General features: G+C 36.7%; 1 protein-coding gene across 2 annotated transcripts in view; it reads left to right on the top strand.

Moving 5' to 3' along the window:
- Positions 1-23,680, top strand: part of TGFBRAP1 (transforming growth factor beta receptor associated protein 1) — a 36,614-nt gene extending 12,934 nt beyond the window's left edge. For both annotated transcript variants that reach the window (XM_083818918.1, XM_083818919.1), the window contains exons 5-12: positions 4,244-4,326; positions 9,876-10,217; positions 11,542-11,599; positions 12,899-13,042; positions 14,105-14,248; positions 16,112-16,271; positions 17,755-18,188; positions 19,071-23,680. In XM_083818918.1, the coding sequence (XP_083675044.1) occupies positions 4,244-4,326; positions 9,876-10,217; positions 11,542-11,599; positions 12,899-13,042; positions 14,105-14,248; positions 16,112-16,271; positions 17,755-18,188; positions 19,071-19,259 (1,554 nt within the window). In that variant the 3' untranslated portion in view covers positions 19,260-23,680. The remainder of the gene's footprint in view (positions 1-4,243; positions 4,327-9,875; positions 10,218-11,541; positions 11,600-12,898; positions 13,043-14,104; positions 14,249-16,111; positions 16,272-17,754; positions 18,189-19,070) is intronic.
- The last annotated feature ends 291 nt before the right edge of the window (positions 23,681-23,971 follow it).

Here is a 23,971-nt window from a genome sequence, read left to right as displayed (position 1 = left end):
TTTATGATTATTAGCATGGAAGATGTCTGTTTTTTTTGTTGTTGGTTGTTTTTTTCCCCCACAGATTTACCTGCAATTCATTATCTGAAATTCATATGTAACCTCATTCCTCGGACGTTTTCTTGCTTTTAGGATTTTTCTGTCTTTAGGATAAGTCACTTTCTGCTTACATGTACATTATGTGCACTGAATGTCTTACTTCCTGAAATTACTGTTTCCAGGAATAAGTTTTTTCTTACTTTGTGCTTTTAAGGGTGTTCAGTTACTTTGGGTTAATGCTATGGCTGAAAAACAGAAAGCTATTTGCTTGTATGCAAAAAAACCTGTTGTGGTTCTGAGTTGTACCTACAGGCTGATGTTAACCAGCTTAAATTGATAGTCTCCCATTGACTCATATTAAAATGATTGAATTTGGTTTAGCTGTTGACAAGGTAGTCCAATTTTTCAGAGCGCATCAGTAGTTGGAAATGTAACATGTTGAGTGTGCTTTCTAATGTGCCTCTGATAATTAATGCTGTCATTACAGGTTTGCTACAAGCACATCAGTCTTTACTGTAGTCTCACGTAATATAAATCTGATGGAGTACAACCAAATTACATGCCTTGCATGCATCTGTTGCATAATTTCGTTGTCGTACTTTAACTGATCACATAGTTGCTCCTTTCCAACTTCTGTCTCATAGATACCTTCAGGTGTCTACTTTGCAAGCTTTACTGATTCTTGAGTAGCTGACAAACTCTAGGATTTATTTTGCCATTTTGTACTAGCGGGGTTAGGAAGATCGAGGTATTCAATTAAGACGCTTGATCCAGGAGCTATAATTTATCCTTACAAAAGAGCAATTGTAACTTCTTGATACAGGTAGTATTTTGTACAAGGAAAACCTGTCTTCCACAAGCTGCTTTATTTTCCCCGGTTTGGGGTGGCTTTTGCTGTCTACATGTAACTAACTCAGTCAAGAGAGTTCTTGAGGGCATGGGTTTTTTTCCTGCAGTTGAGTACTGCGTTGTTGTTGCATGCACACAGGTGCACGCTGTCTCCATTTGTATCAGCATAAATATGCATATATTCCAATGGTGCAGAATGACAGTGGGTTGGAAACAGTAAAATACTGCATTCGCAGAATTGTTTGTGCAACCAGTGTTACTGGAAAGAAGGAGGTCAAGCATTAGTAGCTCTAACCTGTTATTTAATCTATAGCCCCTGCAGACAGCAAATTTCTCTGCTATATTACATGAAAGTTTCTTTGTCTTTTGAACATCAAGAATTATTGTGAAGTAAAAGCTGCTAAGCAAAGTGGTGCAAGGAGATGGCATAGCTGGATATCATGTCAGAAGAATACAGAGGCCTTTCTACCATGCTACCATGAAATGACTGAATGCTACTTATTAATTTTTCAGGACAGCTGAAGTTTGCAGAAATCATGGTTGATGGTAGTGAAGACCTTGGTTAGATTGACACACATCTTGCATAGGTATCTCTTTTTTTGCCTCTCATTTTTCACTAGTTTCAAAAAGCTTGTTTAACTGTACGCAAACCTGACCAGAAAGCTAAAGTAACTTTCTACAAAAAATCTTTTTGCAATCTTGTTGGTAATTCTGATCATCCTAGAAAGACCTTTTTCTAGCAGCTGGGAGAATTGAGGCTTCACTACAGCCACTGCAGGTTCAGCAGTCATCTTTCTGTTTGTCAGTGCTTTTTCAAATACAAATAGTACAAATACAAATCTTAATTCATGTTTCTGTAGCTAGACTTTTGTTCTCACTAGTTTTTTTTTCTAATGTGAATTCAGTCAACAATACAGAATTTGCCTAAAGCACTTCAAGTCCTATAGTTGCCCTTCAAAAATGGTAGGGGAATAAATAATGTGTTGAATAATGTGATGGATTATAGCTTAGTACCTTTTTAAAAGATGCTAATTACAATATTATGGCAGATGAGCCTGGAAGAACTCATTCTGGAAGATGGCTCTTCTATCATAAACAAAAATTAACTGTAGTTGGCATATAGATGTAGCTTGTTTTTAAAACTCAGAGGAAGACTGTAGAATTTTCCACATCTGTTGCTTCCATAATCTTTATAATGAGACATTTTGATGTCAAATGCTTATCTTGGCTGAAAATCAACCTGGATACTTACCAGTTTATCTTTCAAAAGTTGGGAAAGCCTCTGCCAGCCAGGAGACATTTTACAACCCTTTGGTGCACGACTTCAAGGGACAAGTGAAGATGTTCACTTTCATTTAAGTGTTAATACACCACTTAATCAGTTTAAATTTAAAGCTGATTTCTTAGGCCTGCACTTAAACTGTCAATGAGTTCACTTTAACTTCTATTTGAAAAGATTGCTGTACAGACTAAGCTATACAATTAAGGCAGTGTCTTCAGTGTGTTAGATCAATTCAAACTTAATTCCGATGTCCTAATTCTTAATGTGTAAATATTAGTGGTCCCTCCATTGGAAAAATTGAAGAGACTTAAAAAATAATAATAAAAAAACCACCTTTTGATTCTAATTTCTTTAGTAAGATGAAAAGTGTTTGTATTTTAACCCTCCCTAGCAAGTCTGAGGCCAGATCTTGAAGTTTCCTGGTGGAACAAGGTACAGGTAGTTGACGGTAAAGGATTTCAATCTGCATCCTTAAGCAGTGACCAGACAGGCATTCATCAGTTCACAGATTTTGATTCATTGGTGTAATACCATAGCTGGAAATGAAAAATATTTTATATATTTTGTGTATGTATTATTATGAGGCAGTTTTACTTTATTGCTGTATTTAATTTCCCTTTTAGCTTTATTTAACTGTCTTTTAAATTAGTACAGTTGGACATATAGCATAGTAACATTACTTAATATAAAGATGTGATTTTCTTTATTTTCTTTGTTAGATTTGTCTGAAAAAATGCACCAGATAACATTTCCCTTTATTTTCCCTTCTCTTTGTGACACTGGAGAGACAAGAAGACTCCTACAACCTTACAGATCAATAGGTTTTAATGGTTTACTAGTGATCAAGTGTTTCCTTAGGATTATCCATTAGTGAAATATGCACAGATTAAATGGACTTAAGCTTTTCTTAGTCAATCCACAGTCTTTAATCAAGGTGAAAAATCAGCAGTTGGACTATCGGTCTACCCTGCTTGGGGCCTGTCACTCTTTAGCAATTCCTGCCTAGAATTTGTTCATGAAAGTATTGCTGTTTCTCTAGCTATTTTGATTGAAAATAGGAGCCTATAATTAAGAACAGCATTCAGGTACTGTGTTAGACATCAGAAAACTGCATATTTATTCATGGAAATGTGGGGGAGAAAATGAAGGGCAAGTGGATGTGGCTAGCTGGCTGCGTTCACAAAATGCCGATGTTGTCACAAATGGTGGGTTCTTTGCAAAACACAATTTAGTTTCCTTCTAGTAATTCTCTTTTTGCCATTGGAAATATTTGACCCACATTTAATCTAGTGGTAACTAACCATTCAGATTGAAGGAAGAAAAAACCTCACATGTAAAGTACATCTCATGTTCTTTTTCAAGTGATTTTTTTGTAAACTTTTTTCTGTCGAGTCGTGATCTTAACCATAAAACTTCATACCACGTTGCTGTTCTTGTGCTTTACTTCTGTTTTTCTTACTAGTGTTTTTATGTATGATTTCTATATTTTATAAATTGAACTGCTTTAAAAGTATTTTTTTTAAAAGGCAGAAAATCATAAATATGATCATCTGGGAAAGAGGCTATGAAACTCACCAGCAAGGTTGCTGGAGAAGTGGGGTCAGAAGAGGAGAAAGTTGAATATTTATGGTCAGCTGGGACCCTTTATTTTCTCTTCTTTGACTGCTGAATTACAAGAACTTTAAAGATAACCATCAGCCATCACGTTTGCACATACCATGAGCAAAAACTCAAGGCAGGCCATACTGATGTTAGAGAAGTCATTTTTTGAATAAAAAAACCTTTTATTTGCTACTCATTGACTTTGCTTTTAGTAAGTACTAGTGTATAGTGTTGTGTTTACACATCTGTAAAAAGAAACTCAGTCTGGGTAGCAAGACCCTGTGTATGTTCAGGTACATACAGTAGAAAATGGGGAAGATCAAGGCTTTATTTTGCATTTAACTTGATGGTCCTGCTTGAAGATCATGTGTTCAGTGATTTTATAAGGTACTTATTACAGCTATGACTAGTACCATGCGAATAGCTCCTTACAAATATAATAATGTTTTTTTCCCCTCTTGTCTTTCATAGGTAATGTACAAACGAATCCTGCAGCAAGCAGGTTTTATACAGTTTGCACAGCTTCAGTTCCTTGAAGCAAAAGAGCTCTTCAGGTAATTGTGTGACAAGAAATATATTATTTTTTTAAATAAGGAGTTAGCATTCTTAGTTTTAAAAGCACTTAGTCACTTGAATGTTTTTCAATGCAGATTGGAGATCAGTGTGATAAAATAGCTTGGTTGGGGGAAAAGCAGAGTAAGATTGAAACAATTTAATATTTGAAGAGTTAATGCAACTGTTTTTTTTGTATACTAACAGACAGCAGCATTAAGGCTGTAATCCTGTGGCTTGATTGTGTAGAGACTTTTTGACTCCATGCATATGAAGTTCAAGGCGTTATTACTGAGTGCGCACTGTGGCATGTCTCTTCTTAAGAAAAAAAGCTTTTTTTTTTTTAACAAAAAGTCACAATGTATATACAGTTGACACAACTGCACCTTTTATTGAGAATCATGTTACTGAAATTATTTTTAACACTTCTTTTGGAAGTCTGTACAAACCTTCCCAACTCAGCTGTTTCAACAGTGCCCTGTTTATACAATGACCTTGGTAATCCGCTTTCACTCCATAAACAGCATTTTTGACTGCTTTTATCTTTATTTTATCTGATAATTTCATTTCGGCTAGCAGTACCTCATTCTGTGCAGGGAAGCTGTGCAGAGTTATTGTAATCCATGCTGACTACATAAGAGAATCTTTATCTGCTGAAATTCATTTCAAATCAGTTGAGAGCCTATGAAATAGAATTGTTATGGTTAAACAACTTGCTGTAGGTGGTAGACTTGTATCCTATAGGGGAGGAAAAAAAGGTTGTCCTTGGGTTAATAGAAATGTGTCAAGGAAAGTGAAGCTTTGGGCAAAGTTACTACTGGAGAAGGAATTTTCCATTTTGCCTACTGCTCTCCAGGGTAATGGGAAACACTGGGTAAAAATTGGAGAAAGACAGGAAAGGTCTGAACAGTGTCTATGCGCAACTTGTTCTGGCCACAACCAATGGAGATGGAATAGCCAAGATCAGTTATTCAGCACCCATCCAGCTTGTGGTCTATCTGACAAATGAGCTTCAATGAATGATACTGTGCAAGCTTCTTTATCAGAAGAAATGTGTTTAATGAGAACTTCCTGTCCAAGCATGAATTTTGGAGCTGAGTCAGCATCCTGGGGTGTTCCCTTCCTCTGAAAGTTGCTATTCCAAAGCAGAACAGCTGTTCATAAGCTGCTAAAAGCCTTTGCTGGGGGGAGAAAGTACAGACAAGCATCCTTTCTGACCAGCCGTGTGTAAGCCATAAATACTTGGGTGACTGAAAACTTGTAGAATGCAGGATCTCTGATTTTCAGTCCAGGACATTACACCCAGTTCAAATAATATCTGGTTATGCATTGACTGAACACTCAGACAGTCTTGTTCATTTAAGGCTTATTGACGTTTGAAGGAAAAATGGGAAAGGTAATGGCAATCCACGCAAACACTTCCTCCAATCTCTGTGTTGCTCTGGAGGTATCTCAGGCTGGCGTTAGTCAGAAATAACTCGTGTTAAAATGCCAAAGGGCAACTTGATGTCTGTCTGAGGAAAAGATGGATTTAGCAGTGTCATCAGTAGCTCCAACAAACTGGTGTGATGTGGGTCTGCTTCTGGCCAAATTTCAAGTGAGATCATCTCATTCCTCAGAAAGTATCTGAGTTATAGATTAGCTGGGGAAATAGTTACAGTGGACTACAGGTGTCATTTTCTTGCACCAATAGGCCTTGGTTAACCTTGTCAAGATAGTTACTTTACGCTTACTGTCATAGTTCTTAGATACCGAAACCTCTAGGAGGAATGTTTTCCTACTGAGTTCCTTTAGGTTATGTTGATACTTCAAAATACTGGAGAACATTGACAAGAAGGAAGGAAGTGCTAGCTGTATTGAAACTGAAATAGCTCAACAAAGGGAAGAGATTTTATTTTTTAGCTGAATTTGTCAACCTTAAATTGAGCATGCTGTTAACGATAAAACTTTTTTTTGGTCTGACAGATTCAGTTGTTATTAGCACCATACAATCCATTATAACTTACAAATCATGCTATTTCACGTTGCTGTCGTCAGGGGTTTGCATGCAGTTAGACCAAACAGCATGCTTAGCAGGCTGTTTATCGAATTCTAGTTATTTTGCTGAGATGTTGGTATAGATGCCACAGTGAAACTATTTCTCTGTGGTATTTGCTTATGTCCTTTCCCTGGTTAGGTGTTGCTTACATCTGACAGTTTAACAAATCTGACAGATTGATTAAACTAACAAATCAAAGTATAAACTCTTCTTTTTGTAATATTGTCTCACATGGGAAGAGACATAGATGGACTTCTAGCTAAGTTCTTTCCTACACTAGGAAGGTTTAAAAAAAGAATAAAAAATAATAATAAAAAAATGCTGGTAACTATACTCGGATACATAAGAAGTAGGACTTACTGTGAGGTTTGCATCTTAAGTAAGCTTCCATTACAGCTAGTGATATCTGGGTAAAACAGCCAAATTACGTAGGCTACATTGATATCTCTGATATCTGTAAATTTAGGAGTCTTAATTTGGACCTGAATTTTCCCATGTCTTGTAAATTCTGCCTACTGTGCAGTTTGTAAACATAAAGCCAGAAAAGACCTAATGCAGAATTACTCAGAGGGAAGTTGCCTTTTAAGACAGATCAAACTGTCAGTGCTAAGAGCTTGTCTTCTACATTTTAGTAAGTGGCTAGCTATATTTTGCTAAACCTTAGAAGCTGAAAATTCAAACAAATATTCTAAGGGAAGGTGCTATTTGTAACTCTCTTCTTAAATCATTTCCTTCAAAAACAGTGGAAAAAGACCAAGCCAAAAATTGCAGCTCCCAGGAGCCATGAGCCTTGAGGTGAATGTTACTCATTCATGCAGATGGGGCCATTGTTTAGTATTTGCTGTGTCTCTGAAGAAGTCTGTTCTGAATGATGCTTAGCTTTTAAGGAGGTTGCCTGATTGCCAGTTACCATTGCTGTGGGGAGAACAAAATTGTACAATCTGAGCTCAAATCAGACCTGCTGAGAGAACCACTGGTGATTCGATTCACAGCCCAAGGCATGGCCTAACCACGTTGGAAGCTGGTTTTGGTTCTCCTTCTGATGTTCAGATGGCCATGAAGGCCAGAATCCATGAAGTTCAGAGGTGAAGTAACTGACTACTTCCTCATTTAGGAAAAGTTGGATGGTAAGATGAAAGGGTGCAGAACCTCAGCAACTGTGGAAGTTGGAACATGTTCTAAAACTTGTTAAATACAGCACTTTTAACTTCTCCATGGTCATAGTCTCCATCTAAACCTGGGCCATATCCAAGTACATGAAAGCATGTCCAGCAAGGAAACTGTTGTCTCTGTACTTTAATTTCCATGGATTTAATAAGACTTCTTCCTTCTGCACAAATTTGGACTGGACTGTTGATGTTATTCAAGTTACGGATTAGCTTTGTGTTCTAACATAAATCAGTGAAGAATCTTGTAGAAAAAAAGACCCCGTGTCTCTTTTTTATTTAAAATAGGATTATTCCTGTCTTAATTTTGTGGAGTAGTTGAACTAACCAGAGCTGCAACTACATTAATGTAAGCCCAAATGCTCTTTGAACTGCCAGATCATGCCACTGACAGAACCTGCTATTTCTTGGTTATTCTGCCTCTTTAAAAATAAATAAATCTCATCAACCTGTGAGTTCCACGTAATGTGGATCTAAAACTTTCAAAACCAAATGCAAAGTCAAAGTCTGAAATAAGGAATTAAAAGGAAACCTCAACTGCAGGAATCTGCAAAGTAGACATGAACACTGCTTCTTATTAGAGGTTGGCCTTTCTAGTGTAGAGCTGTTTTTATTAGGCAGTAGGAGCTCTGTGTATGAATCGGAAAAACTTTCTTTTCAAACCTCTTTTCACAGGAAGGTTTGTCACGTTCAGATTTTTCTCTCTTGCAGACTTCTGCTTTCCACATTGCTGTTTCCATGCGTTGCGGTCACTAGGTTCTGGACAGGGTACTTACTGCTTTTAAATTTTTTGCTGTTGTTCCTGTCTCCTAGAATTTCATTCTTACAGTACAGATTTAGTAGCCAAAGAATACTCTTAAATAATTATTTAGAACTTTAAAAAAAAAATTGTTGCCATGGAGATGCTTCTTACCAGCTCATATTTCCTGGATGGTTTTGGAATAATTTCTCTGGTAAGAAGTGAACAACTTGAGGCATACTGTATTGCTTTCCTTGCTTCGGAACAGTAAAGGAGGGATTAACCCACCTGGTGGGATCACAGAATGGTTGAGGTTGGAAATGGCCTCTGAAGGTCCTTACTCAAGCAGGGCCGCCTAGAGCAGGTTGCCCAGATCTTTCACACTTGATTGCCTGCAGAAGGTAAAAATATTCCTGCTTCATCTGCTTTCATAGTTATGACTTGTTTGCTTTTGGGATACTTTCCAGTCAAGTTTGTGAAGGGAAAAGTCTTTCTGAGGTTGCTGATCACTGGATAGATCAAAACTATTTCAGTTTTATTTGCAACAAAATAGTAACTAAACAGGATTTATTTTGAAGAACTTCAAAAGTTCCTTTTGAGGGTTTTCTCAGCAACCGTATCTTCTGCAGTTCAGGACTATTCATCTTTAAAGATGAATTCTGAGTAATGAATTTGACAGGGAACTGAATCATAACCCCTGGTTTCTTGCTGTTCTTCTATAGCAAGGACTAGGAGGAAGAATCATTCTAGCTGTGAAAATCAGGAAGGTATTTGCCGCGTGAACAAAATTCTGGTTTTATTCTTCTGTCACAACAGTCATTCTACCAGTGCTTGAGTAGTTTCTTCAATGGGTTAGAAAGAAAAATGTTTTGGGTAACATCTCTTTGTTAAAGCCTGCTCCTAGATAGGGTATAGATGCCCTACACATGTGAAGGGAAAAGCCTCTTGCTAGTATTTGACACTGATGTAAGCCTGCAGAATAGACTTCCTCTTACTGGTTAGAGGGATGCATAGTTAGTACCCACGGGTCGTTTTCAGAGCCTCCTAAAGAAGTAAGCTGAAGGAGGAATCTGGCGCATTTCAGAGGTGGGGAAAACATTTTCATTATCCAAATGTGTTCAGAAACCTTCAGTTCTCTGTGGGAGATGCCTGTCTTCTGCAGAATTACACTTGCAGAGTCTTTGTGGTTTGCATGCAAGGGTTCACCATCTCCATTTTTTTTGCCTCAATCAACACAGTAACTACCATAATGTATTAATGAAATCTATGATACTGCTAGGAACAGCACTGGGCCTATTAGATGACTTTTGTGTGTGCCACCAAATAGCTGTAGGATGTCAAAAGCAAAAGCTTAGCCAGTCTCTGAGTTCTTGATACTCTGGAGGTGTAAAAAGAATAACAAATTTGGGTAGAAATGTCAAAAAAAAAAAATCCAAATTTATTCTAAAGATATTTTCTCCAGTGTAGAAGGCAGTAGCTTTCAGAAACTGATGACCTGTTAGTGTCCTAACTGTAAGCACACGTTCCCAGAATGTTATGTTTTTTGTGTGTGCCTATGTATACTTTTTCTTTCTTTTTGCTTCATCTAGTTTGACACTGTAATTGCAGAAGCGGCCAGCTTGATGTCCGGGAGCTGATCTCTCTCTACCCCTTCCTGTTGCCTACTTCCTCTTCATTTATACGGTCTCATCCCCCCCTGCATGAGTATGCTGACCTCAACCAGCTGACCCAAGGGGACCAGGAGAAGATGACAAAATGCAAACGATTCCTCATGAGTTACTTGAACGAAGTCCGCAGCACTGAGGTTGCAAATGGCTATAAGGAAGACATCGACACAGCTTTACTCAAGTTATATGCAGAGGCGAATCACGAAAGCCTGCTAGATCTGCTAGTTTCAGAGAACTTTTGTCTTTTAACAGATAGCGCAGCCTGGCTGGAAAAGCACAAAAAGTGAGTGGATTTTTTTGAGTAAGGTACCTTTGAGATCAGGAGGGAACATGTTTGTCTTAAACGCTGTTGAATTTTAGAGCAATGTGTTCAAATCCGTGCAGTTTCTCCAGCTTCAGGTCCAAAAGACAATTTGGCCTTACTTGTGAGCATTTACAAATTTCAGGGGAAAGGTATTAATTGGTAGTCTGAAGTGAAGAAAATTCATTCTGTCCTATGCTGGTAAATACAGTTTTCTCCCTGAAACTTTGTGTTCAACACAAAAATACCTTTGGTAAGGATTTGGTTGGGGAGTGGGAGGGCAAGCAATTTATTGCATCTTATGATGATGTGGGAAATGAATAGAGGCAGTAGTAATACTCCTCTTGATGTTTTGGACAGAAGGAGAAGATGCCTCAAAACACGTAGAAACTATCTGCTAACTAGTAGCTTTTAAATTATACTCAGTTATTCAGGGAAAGAAGGCTTGCTTTCAGATTTTGAACTCCCACTGATCCACTAAAAGGACACTGCTTAAGTTGGCTGCAAGTGACTTCAATTTAGAAATGCCAGTGGGTGGAGAATTGGGTGTTAGTCATTAAACAGGAAACACCAGATAGTAAATGTGTAAAATATTCCAGTCGTAGGTAGTATCTCTGTCTTGGATTTCATTTCTTTAAAACATGTAGTACATTAGTAGCAACTACAGTGGTGACAAGGAGTCTTTAATTGTGATTAGTCTTAGTGGTTTCATTCCTTTTAGGTATTTTGTTGAATCCTCTTGGTATGTATGCTTTGCATGGCAAGCTTTTGCAAATGTGAAGTGTGGAGCATCATTTTGTGGGAACAGCCATTATAGAACTTCAGCTTCATTTGTATTACAGTACACAAAAAGACCTCTGTGTGGGTGTACTGTACAAAGCTCTTCCTTGCCTGACTGGATTTTGTGTTGCACTAAAGAAAATGTTTCTGATAGTGAAACAGAGTTTTAAATAAAAGCATCATACAAATTTGATTTTAAAGACATGATTAGCTATTGGATGAATACTTTTTTATTTGGAGTTGTTAGGTGTGTATGTGAAATTCGAAGAACAGCAAGGGAATCATCTCTAATTTGACAAGTAGTTTGTCACTGTTCAAGTTGGAGCTAGTAACTAGAAACTATCTTTAGAGAGAAACAGACACTTTTCTAGGACAGAACTACTCTCCTTTGAATGTAGACATGGCTATGTGCATGTCACCTACAAGTCTCACTGTAAGAAACTGTTACGTTCCTTGTTAATCAAATGATAATGATATTAGTAGGGAAGATCTAACAATTTTAATACCGTTTTCTCTTTTTATACAGGTATTTTGCCCTTGGTCTCCTGTATCACTACAATGGTCAAGATGCTGCAGCACTTCAGGTCAGAATAAAGCTTTTAGTGTCATCTGTAAACCATTACAAAATCCTACACCTGAGATAAAAATCTGAGGTGCTAACTTCACATTTTGGAAAGTGACGTGTATATATGAGAAACGTATGCTAAGACTTCCTTGAGTGAATTAATGTGTTAGATCTGAAAGACCCTCACTTATTGAAGATGACAGTGCTTTGCATGCTTGTATCCTGTTCTTAATCAAAACTGTTCATACCATAATGTTTATACTCTTAAAAGATGTACAGAAGCACTAAAATCATTAAGATACCACTTTAATTGGTGTTTGAGGGACTGATCCTGTGCTGATCAGTCTGTATGCACAGAGCAAAGCAGTAATGTAATCTCATGACAGACACTGATAGCAACTGGGAATTTGTTCACTGCTCATTGCCAGGTTAGGACGTAATTTACAATATTTCTGAGTTTCAACTGATTTAGTAATTCCTTTAGGGACCCCCTTCTGATGTCATTAAGACCAGTGGTGGCTTACAGACTGCAGACTAAACAGTTTTGTTATTAGTGTCTGAAAAACTTCATCTAGAAAGATGTGCTTGATCAATAAATAATGTGTATCTCAGGGCATATCTAGTATCTAAGAAGTTTGCTGTGTGGCTTTTAGAGTATGTTTATTGCAGTTACTGTCAAATGTATTCAAGTCAATTAGATGTAAATAGTAATTTCCTGGGCAGAAAGATAGTAAGGAAACAAACCAGGAAGCTCCATTGTTGCATACAAGATATGTTTTTGGTGGTTTCAAGGAGCAAAGTTCATTGCTAAACTGGTCTGCTAGATGTTGCAATTTTTACACAAATTAAAATTGGAACTAAAAGCAAATCCTCTCACACAGTGATTAAAGTTCTTCAGTCAAAATAAAAGAAGAACAACATGTCTTTTTTTTTCCAAACTGTTTGAAACATTTGCTTTTACTTTTCATGCTCAGAAAACATGAAAAGTAGACTGTACCAGAGAAAAGGACTCTTATCAAAAACTTTCTTTGTGGTTGGTGTACCTCCACCTCAGTTCTTCTGCTAGTCATTCTCAGATAGTGAGAATTCGCATGTTATGGGGTTGGAACTAGTTGAATATGGCAGGTACAAGAAAAGACTGATGGAGAGGAGGTATGAATTTAGCGACCAGTGTGGTCCCTTACAACTGATGTTCCTAGAAGCCCTTTCTAATTGTTACAAGTACCAACGACTGCTACTAAGTGTTGTAGTAGCTTGCATACATCTTGAGTTAGAAGACAGTACATGTTTTAAGCACTTGAATCTTTTCTTTTTGCAGTTATGGGTGCAGATAGTTGACGGAGACATTGAAGATTCTACACGTTCGGATCTCTATGAATATATAGTAGACTTCCTTACGTTCTGCTCAGACCAAGATCTAGTGTGGAAATACTCTGAATGGGTTTTACAAAAAAATGAAGAGGTTTGTAATTGGTGTACTTTTTCCAGATCATCATATATATAATGCTGCAGCAATGTTTGGGTGTTGAATAATGTTTGTATCAATGCTGATTGGACCATTTTTGCTGAATATTTAGTAACTAGTAAATAGTAACTGATAGAAACCTAAAAGTTTTCATCTCAATTCTTCTAAGTCCCACTATTAGCAATCCCTGTGCTAGTGATATTTGCCTCTTCTTTTTCTGAAAACAAAGCTTAAGTCATTCTGAACAGTCTGAACAATGAAAGATATATATAATCTTTTTTCACATTTCTAAGATAATTTTTAGACCTTCAAAAAAAAATGCACCTAAGATGTTAGCTGCTGTTGCTTTTTCATATATAAAAGGATTTCAGTGAAGGGTACTATCTGTTTACATTATAGGAATTATAGAATAACTAGTCTTCATTCAAGACAACATCTCATTGCTAAACAAATTAACTTATTCCACAAAAATTAAAAATAGAGTTTTGAAACATCTGTTGGTGTACTGTGGTGTGAAGTGGGATGTTTTATGTTGTATTAGTCTGTGCTGTTGGAACTGATCACTACCTAATCTATATTAGTTAAAAGCTCAGTTATTGCATGTAATGGCCAGATTTCTCAACTCTGGTTTTGGTCATTGTAGAAGTTTCTTAAAGGTGATGATATGCACAGAGGGAGAAGGCTGTAAACATCCTGGTCTCCAACTTATGCTTTATTGCTACAAAGGACTGAAGTATTTTGTTTTGTTGTTATCCAGATCTGTTCAATACTTCTTGTAGGTGGAATAGATTATGCCTAATGAAAGGTACACATATAGAACAACATAGAATAATACATTGTATTGGCAATGTATAGAACACCAAATGAGGTAAGGGAGATAGAAGCAGGTAAGATCACTTTAAGCACAAAGTAGTGTAATCTTAATGGTGTGAGTGAGTTTTTACATTGTCTATTTTCTGAATAATGTACTAGCTGATCTGATAGCGCTATTAAGTAGATAGTGGAATGGTAATAAAAATGGTTGTCAGTAAGTTCCTAAATACAATTATCTCTTTCTAGGTTGGAGTACAGATTTTTACTAAAAGGCCTTTGGAAGAACAGGAGAAAAACATCAATCCAGATGATATCATCAGTTGCCTTAACAAATACCCTAAAGCACGTGTTAAATATCTAGAACATCTTGTATTAGAAAGAAAAATAGAGGTGAGTCCTACAAAAATACCAAAAATAGTGTACACTCTAAATCCTATGCGTATGATGAGCAACTCTGAAAATAACCAAAGTCTAGAGGAAATAAGCATAATTTAAAGGCTTTTTATGTCACTCTTTCTCTTCTGAGTATTGTAAGGTTAAACTAGAAGATGAGGAGCTGAGAAGTGCCTTATGTTTATAACTTTTCAACTCTCGTGATGGCAAAACAGTTGCTTACCTCCTGTCAGTTTTTCTACATCTGATTCTCACTTGCTTTTCTGTGTCACTGGTGAGGCTCAATCCACAAACAGTGATTTAAGATACTTAAATCAAAATTTCTCTGGGATGCTTGCATATTCACTATGGCATTCATTCAGACTGAACTATACATCCTCAAACAAGGAGTTGTTGACACACAGAACTTTGAGCCACCTACAAAGTGCATGGGAGAAGGTGGAACATAAGAGTGTACTCAGTCTATCAGAATTGACTGTATATTGATCACTAGAAGCCATATTTTTTTAAGTGTCATTTATTGCTTTCAGACATTCAAACTTACTGTGGTGTAGTTTCCCCATTAGAGAATGTCACTGGTTTATAGTTTTTTCTCTTTTCTCTTTTTTTAAAAAAATAAAGTGCAACTCCAGTAAGATCATAGAAAATTGGTTGAGCAACTGCTAATCCTATTGCACAGTGGCAGTAATATATTAAAATTGCTAATTCAGTATGTTAAAAGTAGGTATGTTTTATTCTCTCCTTCTGAAAAGATCTGAAGAAGAAATAAAATTAAAACATGCATCTTTCACTCTGTAGAATTGCAAGCATCTCTATGTTGAATGTCCAAAAGTTGTGTTTACTGGTTGTAGTGACTGCATTGTTCTATCCTTGGTGGGATTTTTAAGTATAATACAGAAGCAGAAAAACTTTATAATACTTGGATATGAGACATTTTAAGCATAGGAAAAGTTACTTTAGCCTACAAAAAATGAATACAAAGAAAAAGCAAAAACTCAGTAAATCTGAACAGTTCATGAGTCTACATTCTTAAAATGTACATACTAGGTCAATGGTTTCCCTCTGCTATTTCAGATATCCCACATGTATGACACTTAACAATTAATGTACTATTTCTAATGTTATGAATGTTTTCAAATAAACTTTTAAATCGTTTTATTACTACCTGCTAGTAAAGGCTGGGTTATAAAATTAATTGCTCTCTGGAAAGTACTAGATTATTATGACTGCTTTAGTGAGAATGTTTCAAACAGCAGTCAAATCATCAGCTTGTTTTGACGATTATGAGGTAATGAATAATGCAAAAAACATTGTGCTGTCAGAGTGCTTGTCTGCCTCTGGTGGCAGCTTTCTCAGATTTTATTGCAGAAATAGAAAAGGTCAAAGAACTTACCTGAATATGATGAAAACTGTATTAAGCCAAAATTACTTTATTTTAAACTAGGGAGACAGGAGGAGAAGAGTGAACATCCTTATAATCAAAGGAGAGAGATCTGTTTTACTGTATTGACTTTCACTAGATGAGATTTTGAAAGGAAATAATTTTTGCACAAGAAAAGCTATTTATTAATCCTGTTTACTTTAGGTGCAAAAGGGGTTTAGGAACAAGATGTCATATCTATATTTCAGAAATCTGTCCTGTTGATGTAGAGAACCCAGTATTGTACATAGAGCATATCCTGTCTGGTAAAGCTGGTCTGAATAAGTTGTTTGCATGAACAAAAGACTTCTGGATGATCTGAATTAAATGAATGAACTTAAACATTTCTGTGTAATTATGTAAATGTTCATTGAAGGGTTCATTGGGGAGAAGGAGTTGGCTTTTGTAAACTGAGCTAACATTGCTCTTTTCATTTGTAGAAAGAAAAGTATCATACTCACCTAGCTGCATTGTATTTGGAGACAATACTTCAGCTAAAATCTGTGACCACGGATAATTGTACAGAAACAACTGAACTTCTGTCGAAACTACGCAGTCTTCTTCAAAAATCTGATCTTTATAGAGTTCACTTTATTTTGGGTAAGACACACTTCTCTATAACTTTGCTTCCTGCTGGAGCTAACATACAGCATTTGTAAAGTTCTCTTATGGATAAAAAAAAAAAGTATTTGAGGTTTAGATGGTAAGCCTATCAACCAAATACACCTATTTCAAACTCAAGGTAATTTAGCAAATACAACGGCTGTTACTGTTCCCTTTGATCTGAGTTCATCAGTCAGAATGGTATGTTTGCCACTTCATCAAACACAGAGCATGTAACTAGATAGAAAACGTGTCTTCATACAGTATCTTAATTTATACTCAGTTTCTTTTTAATGATGTGCATGTAACATGTGACAATCTTTTGCACATGGAAAAGTTAAAAGTTTTTGTTAAGCAGTCTGTTTCTCAATTAGTGTGAACTACAGAAAAGCTTTGAGGAGTCTGATTACTAGGGCTTTTGTTGTACATAACTGCCTCTTGCCCTGAAAACTGGTTTTCATGCTGTGCAGAAAAAGAGGATCCTTTTTAAGTGAAAAGAACAGTATATATCTTATTTGTAGTATAAGGCAAGCAACGGTTGAGCTAAAATACCTCAGGCCAGTGCTTCTTTGCCTGCTTTTTAATGTACCTTCCAATGGATAAAAGGGAAATGGCTTGTTGTACTGAAAGATGTGAAATACTTTCTGAAAGTCAGTGGGAAAAATCTGCTGGCTGTTGAAAGAGAAACAGGTGAGTAATAACTAAAATAATGAAATAACATTTGCTGCCTCCTTGCCTTTCTAGTCAACAAAATATTATATAACAAGTAATGTACAAGTATAACATACTGATTGAAACTCTTACTCATCTTTACATTTTTCAGAGTAAGAGTTACAGCTTGGATTATTCTCTTGAAATCAGTGTATTTCAGAACATAGGTTTTCTTATATTATCTTACATAAAGGTGAGATCAGTGCGTGCTTGTGTGTTCCTTTGAAAAACAAAACAGGTAAAACAATTTTGGGGAAAAAAAAAACATTGTATATCCATACCTTTTGTCATGCCTGTTGCTAACATATCAAGGTTAAACTGCCAGACTAGATTAAGGGTTTGTAGCCTTTCTCTTTAAGAAAAGGACTCTATTTGATCTTTAGTGTCTCTTACAGACTTCAAAGTATCTGTATTTTTCTATAATATTTGACAGGCGCAGAGCTTAAAAATACTGCAGTTTCATCTTAGGGTTTATCATACGTGGTAGCAGGGACATGCAAAACTCACATGGTGGAATTTTAAAACATACTCCTGATACTGGTTTTATCACCTGTTATTTAGGAATTTCTTCTTCCTTAGTTTGCGGTGTTCTTTTAAGTGCTGCGTGCATTCTTTTACTTATAAATATCTGTCCTCTATACAGCTGCCAACACCTCTGCAAAATTCGTGGGAACTGAGCTTACTGTGGGCTTGTCTACATTGAATTTGGGAGAAGTAGTAGTGTTCTCTACTGCACTGAGCAAACGTTGCCTTGTTTCTCATTTAACAGACAAAGTCCGTGGCACGGACCTTCATATGGAAAGTGCAATTTTGTATGGAAAACTAGAAGAACATGAGAAGGCTTTGCATATCCTTGTCCATGAGTTAAAGGACTTCCATGCTGCTGAAGAATACTGTATATGGAACTCTGAGAACAGAGATCTGCAGTACAGACGGAGGCTTTTCCATATGCTGCTGTCGGTATATCTAAATCCAGGCGCTTCGGATTATGCGCTAGTCATGGCTGCTGTGGATCTCTTGAATAACCATGCTGCTGAGTTTGATGCAGCTCTGGTTTTGCAGCTGGTGCCTGACAGCTGGTCAGTGCAGCTCCTTTCCCCCTTCCTGGCCGGAGCGGTGAGGCAAAGCATTCATACAAAAAGAATGACTCAGGCTGCACTTGGGTTAGCACAAGCCGAAAACTTGATCTACAAATACGAGAAGGTAGGTTTTTGTTTGTTTTTAATGGAGGCACTTTGAAGCTTTATTATGTATTTGCAATGTGTCTTAACTATAGTCAGACACTTGAAGAGTTAGGAGAAAGTTGAGATAGGGTCCTTGGCAATTTTAATTGGTGCATTTATTGTTTTTTTTTGCCATGGCTGCTAGAGTCAATTTTATGCTTTCTCATTAAAACAAGGGGAGGTGGAGCCTAGAAATAGGAGCAACTTTGAACTTGTGGACTGAATTAAAGTGAATCTGAGACTTCTAGATTAATGAAGCTCTTTCAGTTTTTTCTAACAACGGAGCATTTTTTTGCTAGGATTGAGCCTTGTGAGAAGTTGCAAGAAAGCTTGGCATTAACGCACAGCACTTGGCGTCAATTAAAGTTTGTCAATCTTTGCTTAGTGATAAATTCACTTATGAAGCATTCTTCTATTCCTAACTATAGAGCTGTGTTGCTTAAAGTTTCGAGTGGATTTTTAAATTTGTTTTGTTCTAATAAAAGTTTATCCAGCTTAATCTATCTGCGATAAGAATGTGACAGTACTCGGTTTGCTGTCAAGTTGTCATGTGTCCTTGTTTAGGAAGCTGTTGCAGGTTTTTAGCTACATTAAATGTGTGAGTGCCTTTCTTTGAAAAACAATTTAAAAAGATTAGGAAGAAGCATGAAAACAAACTAGTATGAATGTGGAAATTGAATTTCAAGTTAAATAGTTTTAAAAAGCTAAATCTTTTTTTTTTGCCACCTATGTCATTGACTGTGTTTGTAATGATGTTACCAGTGATCTGTTTTGTTGTTTTTTTGTTTTTGTTTTTGTTTTTTTTTGCTGCATCTTAGTCTTCCTTCCTTGCTAGATTCATGTCTGGATTTTTTTTCCTTAGGTCAAACAAAAAGGAACCCCAATTCTCCTTTCGGACAAAAAAGTCTGTCAAGTGTGCCAAAATCCTTTCTGCGAGCCTGTATTTGTAAGATACCCGAATGGGGGTATGGTCCACACACACTGTGCTGCAAACAGACGTCTGAATTCAAACATGGCTCATCACTCTTCCAGCTCCAGCAATCAGACTTGAAATATGTTCCAGGTCCCACAAGTTCCCATGACTTACACCCCATTGAAAGTGGGCTGGAAAAAAGAACAAAGTGCAGCTACTTTAAGTATAAATCAAGATGAACAGATAGTCCTTGGGTTAATGGGAAGAATTCCATAAACATAAAATGTGGCCACTTGCCTTCTCAATTTCTAATGAATGTTGATATAGGAAAAAAGTTCACTACCACAGAGAGGTGTAAATATAGTCTATTCTGTACATAGTAATAAACAAAGAAAGCAAGCCTTTTCTTCACAGTAAGGATGAATGTTATGGAGACAAGGTAAACAGTTATTTTCAGAAATGTCACTTTGCACTGAATGTGGTGTCGATAAACGTGTAGAGGTGGAGATGGCATCTCTTGAAGTTGGAGTTCTTGGAGCATTACATGACAAGACTGGCATAATGCAGCTGACTATCAGGACAAAAACATGCTTTGGTTATGTTGTTTGCTGCAGCATGTCCTCTTTTGGATTCTCTTCCCCAGGATCACGTTATGAACTTGTTCTTTGCTCTACGAGTCATTGGCTTTGCACTTTTTAGTACTTTTATTTCCTTCCTCTCTCCTCTGCTGTATAGAATTTAAACTTGAGCACTGGTCTGTTAGGTTTCTACTCCTACAGTTACTGTAGTAAACTGAGTGGAAACTGATTGCCTTGGTCACACAGCTGTGCTCGGAAGAAAAAAATGAAGTCAGATTGTCTGGTCAGACTGTAGTCACTTTTATATGGGGAAGATACTTTAATATTGATTTATTTATTAATATGCAAATATACTGTACATACAGTTGAATAAATTGGTCTTATCATAGAGTTTCCTTGGAGGATAAGGATGTAGCTGATGCATAAGCATATAGGTTACATGCTAAATGTTTGCTATAACATAACTTAAGCAGATTGAAACTCCACAAGAATGGGTGTTAGTACCTGTGGATGACTTCGTGCAATCAGAATCATGGAAAGGTGGTATAACTGGGAGCAAATCTACAAAGATGCACTACAGGGGTACTGGATTTTTTGTATTCTACAAAACATTCTGTAAACTAAAGCTTTTCAGACAACAAAAAATATTTAACTGCCAGGATGAATTGTTTAACCATTTTAAAGCAATTTAAAAGAGGCAGCGTCCCACAAAAAAAAGGTTTGAAAATGATGACTTTAAATAAAAGTTAAGAATTTCAAAGTCAAAGCATTTCTTTCAATTTTTTAATGCTCTAATAAATAGTGAACAGCATGCAGCTGACAGTCAGTAGGGCTTCTTACTGTTTTAGTGTTCCAAATCAGAATTCAGACTTCCCGTAAAGTGGATCATCTGCATGATATCATCTAGTTGCGGTCTCAGCAGAAGTCTCAGAAGTGTTATAAGGCTGTTTCATAAGCCAGCCTTTCCATAAACATTGTGTTGCATACAGGAATGGGCAACCAGACTACATCCAGGATATCCATTTCTTTCTATTTGAAGCAAAAGTCCTTTGGATCTTTCTCTTTCCTGAATCAGAAATCAGAAAAGTATAGCCATTGTGTTGGGTTAAAAAAAGTTTTTTAGCTCTTTCTACTAAGGTATGTAAACATTTAGTGAAAAGCACCTTCAAAAAAAGACATTCTCTGTCACTTCTGACTTCTGCTATGGGTGATTCTCCTGTGTTTCATTGATATGAGCAGGTTCTGTATCTTGTATTCATGGTTTTCAGACATGTATACAAATAACAGTGATGAGAGACAAATTTGTAGTTCCCTGTCCCCAAAATATTTGCTGATAGAGAGGCAGTGACCTTTCAAAGATCTGATAAACTTTCTGTGTGTAGTAGCATGCAATTCAAAAGAAATACTTTATTTTGCTGCAAGCATCCTCAGTGTGCTCTTTGTTCCTATCTAATAAGGAGGTATTAAAGCAAACATCACTCTCCATGGTTAAGACTAATTCTGGCTGCTAGGTAGTGATGAACAAACTTAGTCTTCGTCAACTAGTGTTGCAATGGATTAGAGATCATATTATTCCAGACCACAAGAAAATTCTTAATTGTTATTGCATGAAAAGGTAAGGCTGAAAAATATAAACTATTTATAATAATGATTTTTCCATTTTTTTACATTGGCTAAAACGTAGCAGTAACAAATGTCTATTTCTACATACAGAACAAATACAGAAATAGGAGTAACACAAGGTAGCAATCATCTGCAATCATTGATGACCAAAAAGCGATTGTTGAAGATGGGAGATCTATCCTTTTTAGCCCTCCAGGAATGGGGACGGGAAAAAGTATTAACATTTGTTTCATACATTGTTAGATTTTTTTTTTTCCCCAGGTGAGTTTTATACTGGAACTCATTTGGATGAACTAATATGAAAGTCCCACGGTAGGAAAACAAAAAAGCAAAAAAACAGCACGAGGCTGAGGTAGAACAAGAGCTCAGCAGGGAGGTGGCAGGTGAAGGATGCTGCTGCAGTGTGCGTAGAGCACTTCAGCAACTGGGATAACCCACAGCCAGAGGACATGGCACCCTTAGTCAGAGTGGTGTGTGGGATGCTGTATTTTATCACCAGGAAACTCATGAAAGGTGCCTGTACTTAAATCCTCTTAGGAGGACAACCGCACCACCTCTTCTGTAGGAACTTCATATTGGAGAACCTGAGTTCGTTCCTCCATTTCTTAGCGCTGTCAGTTTGCTCATTCTAGTTTTGTATACCTGAAATGCTGGGACAGCGTTGCTGCTTCGGTAAGTTCTTCTGACATGGCTACAGAGCAGCGAGGGAATGATAATCTGGTGGTTAATTGACAACTAGATTAATAAAGGCAGGAAAGAAAATTATTTTGTTGACCATCCTTCTAGATCTGAAATTGAATGGACTTGGGGCTCTGAGAGGTAAAGCTTGAAGCTGCTGATTTTTATTCTCTCTGTCCAGTTAGGGGATGTGACCTGCCCTTAGAGAAAAGAGATTGAAGCAGAATATTTCTTCTTAATTTAGCTCTTGGTAAAATATTTGTTTGTAATTTTTTTTTTTTGCTGATGAATGTCCTCAATTTTGTATGTGTTGAAATCCAAACACTAGTGCAGAATTTTTGTAATGTCACGGTGTCTGTGATTCAGGGCATAACAGGTGAGGTTAGTCTCTCACACGGATGCTTTTGCAGGTATTGAGACTCATTTACCACAATTTCTAATTAAGGAAATACTGCATTTCTGACTTTCTTTTTATCCATCCTCTGTTACAGTGGTTGACGCATACAAAAAGCACTTCTTAAACACTTCTATTTCTTTTGTATATCCTCTTTTCCTCTCATAAAAATTGTCTATTATCTGTGTGTATGTCATCCTGTGCAGTTTTTTCCTTCTCTGAGACAAAAAGAGGAAAGAAGTTGCCCAAAATCTGGTGCTGTGTTCGAAGTAACGGCTGTACATTTATGACTAGGGAGAGTTTAAGTCTTCACTTCTGTGATTTGAAGAGATAGTTATCATGTAAATAATATAAGAATAATGGGCTCAAAGTCTGGAAAAACATGAGCTATTTTTCTTTATACAGAGTACACCAGAAGAACCAATGAAGTGACTTTTTCAGGCAGCCTGTCCTCCAGCGGCTCAGTTGTGCACAGGAGCTTAGGCTACAGTGGGAACTTGGCTTTACTGCCCACACTCCAACCTCCAAAACCTATAACCTGTATTACCCAATTAATATTGCTTTCCTCGCCCTAAATAAATTGACATGGGTGTTAGTCTGGAGAGTTCCAGATGTTCCTTAGCACATCTCTATCTGTTCAATAAAACATCACTTAGTTACATCAACAACATGAGCAGCTTATAATGCCAACTGTGGAAAGGTGGTGGTAGAGATGGAGTTTGTCTATGTTTTCTGAGACCTTCATTACATATTTGAGCACACAAGCATTATCCTGATTCTGCTTAATCTTTATAACGAAACCTGTTATTTGCAAGACTCCTATCCTGAATGACATTAAAAGATGTTATTTTATACAGTTTAATCAAGAGGTAGCTTCATTTTATTGCTTCTCCCAATTTGCTGCAGTCTTTATTCAGCATAGACCTAAGTCTTTTATTACATCCTGCTGTTTATAATTGGCAGTAACTGATACATTTTCATTGTGAGCTCTCCTCCCATTGCATCTATTTACTGTTTTTTCTCCTGCTGTACAACACTTTGGGGCTTGTGCCCTGTGAACACTGATAATTAAATGTGCTGCTATTTTTAAAGGAAACAAAAAAGTTAATGACATTCTACAATGTTTGATTATAAAACTGAAGTTCCCCTGCAGTAAATTTTGTTTGGATGGAAATCTGTACTGTTAATGCTTTCTGACTTAATGGTTATGTTGGTGAACATATACAGCAGTCTGTGAAATGTACAAATGTATAAATATGTTGATTTTTAATAAATACTTTTAATTATGTTTGTCATTCATTCCTAGATACATAAGCAATAGGATGTGAATGGCCAAGTGAAAGATAAAGATATTTTTATTTTTTAGAGGTCAATAGAAAATTCATTGGGGTGACTGACAGACAAAGGTGGTGAAATTTCATATTCTATGAAATGAGAAGGCTGAAGTCAGCAAGTACAGGATGTTCATGAAAAAACAGATATTCTTCAACACTGGTGGGTTTTGCTGAATTTGAAGATTCAGGTGGAAGTAGCTACTGCCATTCTAGAGTTGGAAAACCTCAATTTGCCTCCGTGTT

Source organism: Anser anser (assembly GCF_964211835.1).
Source record: "Anser anser genome assembly, chromosome: 1".
Classification (NCBI taxonomy): Eukaryota; Metazoa; Chordata; class Aves; order Anseriformes; family Anatidae; genus Anser; species Anser anser.
Note: the sequence above shows the minus strand (reverse complement) of the source record. Positions and strands in the feature narration are given on the sequence as shown.